The sequence below is a fragment of the Fistularia commersonii genome, chromosome 33, assembly GCF_037954325.1.
Source record: "Fistularia commersonii isolate RoL2024-O1a breed Wild chromosome 33, RoL_Fcom_v1.0, whole genome shotgun sequence".
Lineage (NCBI taxonomy): Eukaryota > Metazoa > Chordata > Actinopteri > Syngnathiformes > Fistulariidae > Fistularia > Fistularia commersonii.
The window spans coordinates 11,013,129-11,024,175 of NC_141316.1; the positions used below are offsets into that span (position 1 = coordinate 11,013,129).

At 53.8% G+C, this 11,047-nt stretch overlaps 1 protein-coding gene and 1 long non-coding RNA gene across 4 annotated transcripts; one reads left to right on the forward strand and one right to left on the reverse strand.

Moving 5' to 3' along the window:
* Window positions 1-1,737: 1,737 nt before the first annotated feature.
* On the reverse strand, window positions 1,738-4,338 carry LOC147215076 (uncharacterized). 2 transcript variants are annotated; one of them, XR_015104289.1, is made up of 3 exons: window positions 4,240-4,338; window positions 2,599-2,738; window positions 1,738-2,139 (listed from the first exon to the last, which is right to left on the reverse strand). It is a non-coding gene; the product is annotated as an uncharacterized LOC147215076 (long non-coding RNA). The 2 variants fall into 2 exon arrangements; XR_015104290.1 differs by having other exon boundaries at window positions 2,599-2,752; window positions 4,240-4,327.
* A 352-nt stretch (window positions 4,339-4,690) lies between these two features.
* nme2a (NME/NM23 nucleoside diphosphate kinase 2a) lies at window positions 4,691-9,285 on the forward strand. Of its 2 annotated transcripts, none has more exons than XM_086140462.1 (6): window positions 4,691-4,827; window positions 6,219-6,310; window positions 7,197-7,317; window positions 8,537-8,638; window positions 8,762-8,874; window positions 8,965-9,285. In XM_086140462.1, exons 2-6 carry the CDS (start codon window positions 6,297-6,299, stop codon window positions 9,077-9,079), a joined length of 465 nt encoding a protein of 154 aa, XP_085996588.1. In that variant the 5' UTR covers window positions 4,691-4,827; window positions 6,219-6,296; the 3' UTR covers window positions 9,080-9,285. The 2 variants fall into 2 exon arrangements, with proteins under 2 accessions (XP_085996588.1, XP_085996587.1); XM_086140461.1 differs by having other exon boundaries at window positions 4,708-4,866.
* Window positions 9,286-11,047: the final 1,762 nt, after the last annotated feature.

Here is an 11,047-nt window from a genome sequence, read left to right on the forward strand (position 1 = left end):
CAGCATCCGTCTACCAATATATTCTCTATCCCTCCTCTGTCCATGACCCAACCATCTCCGTCTGGCTTCTCTGACCTTCTCTCCAAAACATCTAACATGTGCTGTTCCTCTGATAGACTCATTCCTGATCCTCTCCATCCTGGTCACTCCCAAAGAGAACCTCAACATCTTCATTTCTGCAACCTCTAGTTCTGCCTGCTGTCTTTTGGTCATTGGAACAGTTTCTAGTCCAAACATCATCGCTGGTCTCACCACTGTCTTGTACACCTTTCCTTTTATTCTGGCTGAAAGTCTTCTATCACATAGAACCCCTGACACTTTTCTCCACCCGTTCCAACCTGCTGGAACCCGTCTCTTCACCTCTTCTCCACACTCTCGGTTGCTCTGGACTGTTGACCCCAAGTACCTGAGATCCTCAAGCTTCTTGATCTCCACTCCCTGTAGCCTCACCGTTCCACCTGAGTTCCTCTCATTCACACACATATATTCTGTCTTGCTGCGACTAACTTCCATTCCTCTCCTTTCCAGAGCATACCTCCACCTCTCTAGATTTTCCTCCACAAGTTCCCTGCTCTCACTACAGATCTCAATGTCTTCTGCAAACCTCATGGTCCATAGAGATTCCTGTCTAACCTCATCTGTCAGCCTGTCCATCACCATTGCGAACAAGAAGGGGCCCACAGCTGATCCACCATGGTGTCCCACCTCCACCTTGAACTTCTCTGTTACCCCTACAGCACACCGCACCAGTGTCTCACAGTTTTTCTCCTGTAGCTGTGTACGTTCATATTTTCCCCGCTCGTCCATCAGAGTTTTTCCCGGGCAGCCCTGTCCGTCTCCCGTGCTGCGGCGTCACCGCGAACCCTCCCCCGCTCCCCCCTTCAGGGGGATCAATAACGGCTGATCTTATCTTATTTGTTCCGGCGTGTTCCAGGTTATTGGCGACGTGTCCCTCGGGCACAAACACCTGCTTCCTGCCTGCAAATGGAGGCCGTGTAACACATTATTGGGGGATCAATGAGGGAAATGACAAAGCTGCTGGCGGCGTGCGGAGGCCACCGCAGGATGGATAGCTACTACATCTTGTCAGGGTTTTTCCGAAGCCGCGGAGAGGGCGCATAGATCTTTGCTCCGCGGCGCTCGTCTCTCCTCGCCATCATTCTCTCCTCGTCCGCCCGTCCAGAGAGGCCGAGCGTGTTCCCAGGAGGGACGGGACGCGCACGTCCAACGCCGTGTTTATTACCTCCTCGCAAATACACGCCGAGAAAATAAACTGAGAAATAAATGAAAAAAACACTTGTATTTCAGCATGTAATTGCGTTCCTGCGCCGCTGAGCGAACGCTGAGGTTGGAGTGCACTAATAGAAGAAACCAGGACGGATGGAGATCACCCAGGGCATCCCGGTGCTTTGCAACCTAAACACACACACACTCCAATGGCATCAATAAACAGGATGCAGAAGCCCAAAGCCCCCCCGGGGGGTCGGAGACACCGCGAGGAACAGGCAGGGAACCAGTAGAACCTGACATAATGAGGTTTACTCAACGTTCCTTAGGATTGTGAATTCATAACAGTGACCTCCAGAGAGGCCTGCTGGCCCCTGGAAGCAGAGCCCAGCTCCTCACAACCACAGCGACAAAACAATGCAGGTTATATTACAGTAATGATTCTGCCGTGATCACACACACACACACACACACACACCCCTCCTGGGCTGCAGAGATCTACAGGCCTCATAAAGGGAGACGCCTCACACATCCATCTCCTTCTCCAGAGCCTGGAGGCTGCTGCTGCCGAGCAGCCCTCTGATGGAGAAGACTGGCGGGGGAGAGTGTGTGTGTGTGTGTGTGTGTGTGTGTGTGTGTGTGTTTGGTTGTCTAACCTCTTCACACTCAAGATTTAGAATGTGACTGTGTGCATGGAGATGATTTGATAATAGCAGCCATTCCCATCAGCAGGGTCTGAGAGCCGCGCTGATTGTGTGGAATGGATGAAGACACCACAACCACTCTGCAGCTCCTCTGCCATCCATCACACCTCCTTACCTCTCACTCTGTGTGTGTGTGTGTGTGTGTGTGTCCTCCTGGTGATGCGGTGAGCAGGTTACACGGCAGGTAACTTTCAATTGTGTCGTCCTCCTGAGTAACACACAGAGACAGAGGGGGTTTAATCCTCGCCTTAATGCCTGGTAAAAATAGGGCTTGGAGTAGAAGGCGGGAGATTACACCCGGGGATTAACTTTCCATTTTTGACGACTCTTTGCCGGGGAGGAAGGACAAGAGGGTGGGCAAAGGGGAGGTGAGTGGAGAGGAGAAGGGAGGAGAAGGGAACGGGGGAGGGTGCCCGGACCGAAAAGGTCCGAAGAGTTTGTAGGACGAAATTCATTCATGGGTTGGTTACTGGTGGAGGGAGCTTGAGCCCGACCCATCTTGGCTGTCACACAGATGGACAGCGAACCTCCTGCATGTGTCGGACTGTGAGAGGAACCCGGAGAACCCTACGCAGACATGATGGGAACATGGCGACCCCACACAGGAAGGCCTGCTGTGGGAATCCAAGCAGGGACCTTCTGGCCGGGAGGAGGAGGAGGCTCTAACCTGCGCGTGAGCGGTCGATCCTCGGTTGTCGATGGATCCACGGACCATGACCCGGACGATGGAGAACCCTCTCAGATGCGTTGAGCAGAAGATCCATCCGTCTCTGCGGCGCTGGTCCAATCCACCGGCCCGCATGAATCCTGTCACACACACACTACATCAAGTTAGAAGTGTAATTGAAGGAAATACGTCCCTTCCATATCACCAGCGTTGGTGCCAGGTCCATAAAAATTGTGGAATTCACTGATTGGGTTTTTATGTGGATTTATTAAACAGCCTCTAACTTTCAGAATGGGGTTTTCTGCAGCAAAACTGTGACGGAAGATAACTTTGATTTATAGAAGGAAGGCCTGCCTTCGTTCTGAGCGCCAAATTCATCGCTCTCTCTTTAATTTGTGTGTGTGTGTCAGCGACAGCATCTGAATAGTGTGTGTGTGCACGTGTGTGTGTCGGCGCGTACGGCTGGATGAGCTCCTAATGCAACCAAAGCTCCGGTGTCAGATAGGAGCTTTGAGGAACGCCACTCCACTTTGGCCCGTCTAATAATCCCGGTAATGACAGTCAGCCAGGAGCCCGCAGGAAGAGGCTGCTCATCCGGGGGTCCCGCGCCGCCACCGCCACCGCCGCCGCCACCGCCGCCGCCGCGCCATTCAGCCTCCGACTCTGAGCAGATCCACTCCCACAGATCTGCTGCAGGCTGACAGAGCTAATGTGTTCATGCTGCCGGAGAGCCGGGCTCAGAAAACCTCCATTAATCTGCATTGAGTAAAGTGAACGGGCTCAGAATGCAGTCTTTGACAGGCTGAAATGTCAGCAGCTGCTTAAAGATTATTTATTTCACGCAGCAGAGATTTATAACAACATACACTGCAGATCTTCAGCCATAATTCTTGCATAAAGCTCTCTGGCTGACGTGCAAGCAGTCTATTTCCATAAAAGAAGGGCCGCGTGTCTCCGTGGGTGCAGACAAAGCGGTCAGATGGCAGGCAGCCCTGGAGTACCGGCCTATTCTACTAGAAGTTGGGCTGCGACCTCGTGGACCAACGACATCCAAGCATCCCCGCTGACACCTTCACATCTACTGATATCATCACTCTTGCAAGACACGCACACAAGAACACGCAGGCACACACACACACAGACACACACGCACACACACGATTCCAGTAACCATATATTATCCGTCTCCATCGGGTACTCGTGTTTGCTCAAATCTGGCCATCTGGCGCTGACCGGCCCGGCGTGCAGCACACTGCACACTGGATATTCCTGGGCTTGATGCTCTGACTAAAGCCGTCGTATTAACCCAGGACCCTCGAGCATGTTGTTGACACGGCACGCTGAAGAGCTTTAGGCGTGCCTCGACGGCGCGTCTGTCATGGAGTGTCGCTGGCAGCAGCTGCCGTCATCTGACTAAATGGCCGTTCCACTCCGACCAGAAGGATCGTGGAAATTAAGAGGTTTTGGAAACCAACAACCGGGACAAGAGGCTGCTGCTGCTGCTGCAGTCATTTGGCTTCCACCTTTCCCATTTCATTGCTCTCAAAAACAGGGGAACAACACAAATTCAATAGAGAGCACTTGGAAGAAAAAAATGACCTGAAAACAAAGCAAAAAATGGAAACACACACACACACTCACAGAGGGTTTTTCTTTCTTCTTTTCACTCACAGTAGCGCCATCATGATGAGAGTCAAGTGTTACAGTCAAATTCACTGCACAATGAAATTCTCTTTGCCGCCTGCAGAGAATGACACGTAGGACATAAGCATCGGTAACATGAGAAGAAATTAAATGCGTAATAAGATAACAAAAGGCAGCAATGTGAAAGCGACAGTGGAAATGTAAACAATGTAGATGAGCTGGTGATGCACCTGTCAGGCCGCAGACAGCGATACTACTGCCAAGTGAACGGCTCATTCAAAAGTGCACATTGTCAGTGCAGGCATGGAGGTCTATGGAGATACATATTGTGTGTGTGTGTGTGTGTGTTTGTGTGTGTGTGTGTGTGCGTGTGTGTGTGTGCGTGTTGTACTTTCCTGAAGATCTCGTCCACGGACCGCTTCCGTGTCAGGCGTGATTCTCTCGCGAGATTTGCGCTGCCCGGTCCCAGTCTCCGCCTCCGCCGACAAAATCCGGTTGCGCACGTGTCACCGCCCTTGTTTCCCGGTAAACCGAAGCAGGTGCCGCAGTCTTCCGCCCCGAAGCCCCCCCATCCCGCGGAGAAAGGTGATTTATCATCCCGTCCGAGCGGAGACCAAAGTCACGGTAGGGCTCGGTGTTCCGGTTCTTTCCGCTGACGTGTAAGCTCAGAAGCCATTTTGTAGATAAAGATTCCTAGTTTCGTCACTTCGGAGACTACGGGCTTCTGTCCGCCGACATCACGGGCGGCCGGTGTCGCGGCCCGGGGAGCTGACGAGTAACAGTGTGCCGCCGTGCAGCGGGGCGTCTCCCGGTCCACTGCCGGTGTCTCGCCGAGAACAATAAGCCATGTGGCGGGGCGTGGAGGCCCGGGCCTCTACCGGCCCCACCGGGCGCCCTCCTTCGGGTCGGCAGGCGGCCGGGTCCGCCGAGCTAGCCGACTTTTGTGCCACTGTTTTAATTTGTTCCACCATTTGACGCGAGTCTCTAGACGGCGCCCCGGCCGACGGCCGTCTGCGCCGGGCGTCCCCTGCCTCTCCGGGGCGGGAGTCGTTGGACGGCTGCGGTACGGTTCCCTTCCCGGTCCGCCGCCGCCGCCACATCACGGCTGCTAACGAGCATGCTATGCTAGGCTGACAGTTCTGCGCGCGCTCCCTGTCATGTCGTCGGTTAGCTCCACTCCTCCGGTTAGTTTCACTCCTCCGGTTAGTTTCCCTCCCCCGGTTAGCAAGGCAGCCCCGGCTATCTGCCCCTCCCTGATAGTTGTCTCCGTTCTGGTTTTGTCTCCTTTTAATTAGCCGCGTTTTCCAATTAGCTTCATCACGGTTAGCCGGCTAGCTCGTCCCCCGGTTAGTCGCTCTCTGCAGCAGGCCCCCCCCCCCCCCTTTAGCCTGTTAGCCGGTTAGCTCCTCCCCCGGTTAGCCGTCTGCTTTTACTTAGCACCCCCTCCGGTTAGGTTAGCTTAAGTCTTCTGCCTCGGCTTCGTTGAGGAAACGTGTGGTTTTGTTCCCGGAAAATCTGCCTTAAACAGTAAGTTAACTGGTATCCAACTCGCCTAGTCACGTTTAGATGACTGCACTCGTGGAGGTTGTGCGTGATGCCGGTGTCGCGTAACAGGAGCGGTCGGCCAGCTTTAAATCGTCTTTCTCACGCTGCGCCTCGACTGCGGCTGCTGTTTGCTCTTTCTGCTGCAAACTGTCCGGACGCTCCGGGTCACCAAGCGCTTTACATAAGGATACGTGGAAAGAACAGCTTGGAAGTGAGCAAATCGTCCAGTTTGAATGAGCAGAAACGTCTAAATGCTCCGGTCCGCATCAGTTATGTCGTGTCCTGCTGAGATCTTTCCCTTAATAGCTAAATTACAGGGTGTTGCTTTGGCTGAGAAGAGTTTGCGGGCGAGGTTGTATAATCTGCTTGTTGGCATCAATGCATGATCTGTAAAAACCTGAATCAATGTCTGATTTGCTTTCTGTTTGCAGACAGTGGGCCAGAGCGTTGGAGGCGGCGTGATCCAACCTGTGACTTGGGAATAGACTTGTCGGAGTGGCAGATTCAAAATGGAAGACATGAAGTAAGAAAAGTGTAAAATACTCTTTTTACAGAGTCAGATTATTAAGATTATCCTTGCATGATATTCCCCTCTGTGTATGAAGCAGGCATCCTAGATATCAACTCAAGTTTCCAACTCTCCAAATCACCTCTCAGCAATGTTTCAATGAGCAGTTTAGGAAACAGATGACCGCCTCTTCAGTTTGGCCCATAAAGTTGTCACTGCGTCAAAGTCCATCTCCCGGTTGCCACACCCTTCAGTGGATGAGGGTCGTCTAAGCTTAGAGAAACTGCTTCCAGTGCTCCTTCACTCATTTGAGCCCTGGTTTTAACACAATTACACTTGGCCTATTTTAATAATAGAAACCTGCTTCGGTCACTTACGGCTTCCCTATAAAGTATAAACATGATTTAATTAAAAATAAAGCAGACCAGTGGAGCTAACCCGTGGATCATTGATCATTGTGTGATTTTGGCTCGCTCTGAGTTATGATAGTCTTCTGTCTTTACTCCTCGTGGTTTGAAGGTAAGACGGGAAATAGGTAACTCTTCTTCTAGCCGCTTCCCTTGTACCACAAAGGTTGTCTAAGCCTCCCTGGCAGAGGCCTGCCACGTTTACTAGTAACAGTCACAGGCCGTGTGTCAAGAGCGTTCAAAGCCCCGTCTCATCTAGAGGATGAGCGTTAGCCCTGTGGGCGGGCCCAGCGAGCCGGGCGGAGAAGATCGCTGAGCTCCTCGCTCGCCCAGCAGTGTTGTCCATGTCGGTGTCGTGAGCGATGGGGTCGGGGCCGTCGGCGTCCGGCCCCGGCGTCTCCTGTGCCAAAGCCGGCAGAGCGCGGTGAGATGCCGGTCTTTTTCCCGCCTCCGACCTTGATCCGTTGTCCTCACGTCCCGACGCTCTCTTTCAGGAACGCGGAACGCACATTCATCGCCATCAAGCCCGACGGCGTCCAGCGCGGCCTCATCGGGGAGATCATCAAGAGGTTCGAGTTGAAAGGCTTCAAGCTGGTTGGCATGAAGATGCTCTCCGTGAGTCCGCCGCCGTATCTTCTTTGGTAACGGCAGCCTAGCATGTGATCCCGGTGTGTGCCAAGGAGCCGCTAAGACCTGCGGTGATCTGATTAGCTGCTATTCCTGAGGGGCTATTGTGGTCTGTTGTGATCCTCCTATACTAAGCTGCGGCCGCTGCTTCAGTCATAACATCCGGCGAGTCGCAATTCGTGGCCTGACAAGGCCTTCCTGCTCCGAAGGCTGCAAAATGCTCTTCTGGCTGCCCGGTCCGTCCTCCCGGCTCGGTTCCGACTCCGCGGACTCCGGAGGCGGCTCTCCGTCTCAGACCGCGGCTCTGCGGAGGCCTTTGCTTCAAACACTAGAACGTTGAGAAACACCCGTGGTTGTCTTGGGCGTCGACCTGGTTCTCCGAAGGGTGCTTTCACCGTGGTCTCATCTGCTCGGCCGCGCACGCAACTCCATCACATATCGTCCAGATCCAGACTTTTCTTATTTCATGGTCCACCGACGGCCCCGCGGTCTCCTGACGGGTGCCTGAACATTTCCTTTTTCCAGAAGAGGAACCTCCGAATGCGCCAATGGCGAAGTGTCCCCTGACGTCCGCTTTAGAGCCGAGCCCTCGTTCTGCACCGAGGCCCGGCTCCACGAGCGGGGGAGGGCTGCGGTTTCTCCTTGACAACCCGAGTCCAACAGGAACTGGTGCCGAGTTTGGAAGGGAAGGGAGCTTCTGTCCGCCATCCTGCGGCGATGAGCTGAGCGGCTCCGCTCAGGGCTTCAATCAGGCCTTTTCAGCCGGTTAATACCGGAAGATCTGGAGCCGCAACTATAGATGGATGTTATCTGCAAAATCTCAGATTATAGTAATCCAGGAGACAACAGAAAGCACGCCATTAACGTGGTGTCATTTCTCAGGGCGGGGATTTAGAGTCTGCACAGATGAGCCGGAGAGCGTCAGTGTCTAAAAATAAAAGACTTCCCTCTTCGGGTCGGATCCAGATCTCCGACCGGTCCGGTAGTAGGAGGTCCGGATTGAAAGCCGGGAGCCGACCGGTTTTATCCCTCCTGGGATTGTTTACGGAGGCGTCCTTTCTGCTGCGGCGGGGTTCTCTCCTCTCGCTTCAATGTGTCTGGAGACCCTCGACGGGAAGAGCAGCCCTGGCGGGACGAGCCGGCGTCGCTCCTGCAGGGAAAGCGGAGCGGAACCCGCAGACCCTTAACTGTGTCTGGTGTCCCTCAGGCCCCCGACGCCCTCCTGAGGAACCACTACATCGACCTGAAGGACAGACCCTTCTTCAAAGACCTCATCGCGTACATGAGCTCCGGACCCGTGGTCGCCATGGTGAGACGCCCGCTCGAACATCTACGGCTTCCGTGTCACCGAGGTTCCGTTGGTCCCTCTGCTCCGTAAGTGTGACTGACTGGCACTTTTCAAGACCTCCGTCTCCTCCGTGTGACGCTCCAGGTGTGGGAGGGAAAGGGTGCCGTGAAGACGGGCAGGGTGATGCTGGGCGCCACCAACCCTGCAGACTCTGCTCCCGGGACCATCAGAGGAGACATGTGCATCGACGTCTCCAAGTCAGTGCTGCCTCCTGCCTGCGCCGCTTGGCCTCCAGGCTGGCTGCTCAGTGTGTTGACTGTGTGTGTATGTGTGTGTGTGTGTCACAGGAACATCATCCATGGCAGTGACTCAGAGGAGAGTGCCAACAAGGAGATCTCCCTGTGGTTCCAGGACAGCGAGCTGGTGGACTACGAGAGCTGTGCCAAGAGCTGGATCTACTAAGCTCTGGCCCCCCGCAGCCAGGGAGACCCTCTAACATTTGCCTGACTCGGTATTGTGTTTGCAGCCGGGGGTCTCCGGACCCTCCTCCTGGAACGTTGTCATGCGGCGCTCGGACCGGGAGAACCTCATTCCTGTAGAAACATTCCCGCAGTTCCGGACCCGACATTGTCTGACTGTTGCTTTCCAATAAAATTCCACACGACCCAGCTTCGCCTCTGTCGTTTTTGCTCGACGGGACCGGCTTTCTACGGCGGCCAGGAGGCGGTCCGACCCTCAGAGGCTCCGGCGAGCGTGGAGTTTCCTCCGCAGCTCATTTCCATAAAGACCAGCTGGCCACTTCCTGGAAAGAACTCTGAATGATTTTGGAAGCAGTGTTGGATGTGAAGCGTCTTCTGATAAGTCACTTTGTCCGGGAGCCGCAGGAGCTCCAACTGATTCCAAGAAAGCTCTTGTGTTCAAGTACTTTCAAAGTGAACTCAACTATTTGTCAAAAACTACTGCCATTAAAACAGTGAAAACTACTTTTCAAAAATAAGTTGATCAATTAATGGATTGATAAACCATTGATGTGCTAGTGTCTTCAAACACTTCCACCTCCGGCTGCTGACCCTCCTTGTCTCTAGAAAGGCCTCTTTGGCAGCGAAGTGGCTACTTGGGGCGTTTTAGCCTGATGTTTTCTGCTGCTCCGATGCCTCGGGTCTGTCCTGGACCGACGAGGTCACCTGCAGCTCTGCATCCAGACTTCCGTCCTCCCTACAGGCCACCTTTGAAACAATACGGATGCCTCGCTCGCGCTCTGCGTTCCCGTCATTCCTGAGCTTCGCGCTTCGCACGTTCAAGCGACCGAAGACAAAACCGTGAACGGAGCGGCAGGAAATGCGGCCTCCGCACCGAGCTGCGGTCAGACGCCGGGTCCCCGGTTCGAACCTTAGACGAGACCCTCTCGGTCTACAACTTGTACAGGTCTTCCTCCTCTGGACAACCACGCCTCTGCAAGATGTGCCAGGAGCAATTAGGAATTAGTTTCTAATCTGCAGAAAAGAGCAATCGGAAGGTAGGGAAAGCCTGGATCCTCAGGGCTTCCTGCAGCCCTTAGAAGATAGAAGTAACAGAAGACCGTTCATCTCCAGGGTGAGAGTTAAGCACAAAACTACAATGGGAAAAATATTAATATAAATCTGTTAGAAAGCAGCAGTGCAGCGGAGCAGGTTGGTGTGTTAGTTTATGTGTGCGGTGTTCTGTCCTCGGCCAGCTTCTCCAGGAGGACGAGCCCAGAGCCGCAGCAGAACGTGGCTTTGCCCGGATGGCAGAACACCGCAACAGCGGACCGACCCGACGTCTGGAGCCCCCACTACAGACACCGGAGGACCGAGGGACACCATGCGGACCCAGGTGTTGGGTCTGTCCACAGAGCGGGAGGCTTCTGCAGCCGATAAGAAGAAAAAGACAGATCCTTGATGTCACACGGACAACTCCCTGAGCCTCACCAAAAACGTGTTACAGCACCATCCTCGCCTCCGTGGGGCTGGTTTGCGAGCCGCAGGGGGTCCGAGGCGAACCGGACCACCATCTCCATCGCCTCAGTGAGATGAGGTCAGTGCTTCTCGCTCGTTTGGTGTCCCGGCGTGTCCTTTGTGCAGCCCTGGACCAGCCAGGATGTTCTCCACTGCTGTGGATGTTCTCCACTGCTGTGGATGTTCTCCACTGCTGTGGAGCCGCTGGTTGGAGAGCTGCTGGAGCAACATTTAAACCCAAACATTCTTTAAACCCGCCTTCCACGCCTGCTGGAGCTCCGAGGTTCATGGATTTCTAGTCTGACATTTCAAACCAATTTAGATTTTAAATATTTTCATGATTGATTTTAGATGGTCAAATGTTTCCAATTTCTTGGAAACATTTGAGAAAAAAAAAAGTTTCCTAAAATCCCAGCCAGAGTGTGAGGAAGAACAGGAGGAGCACAGGCGGCTC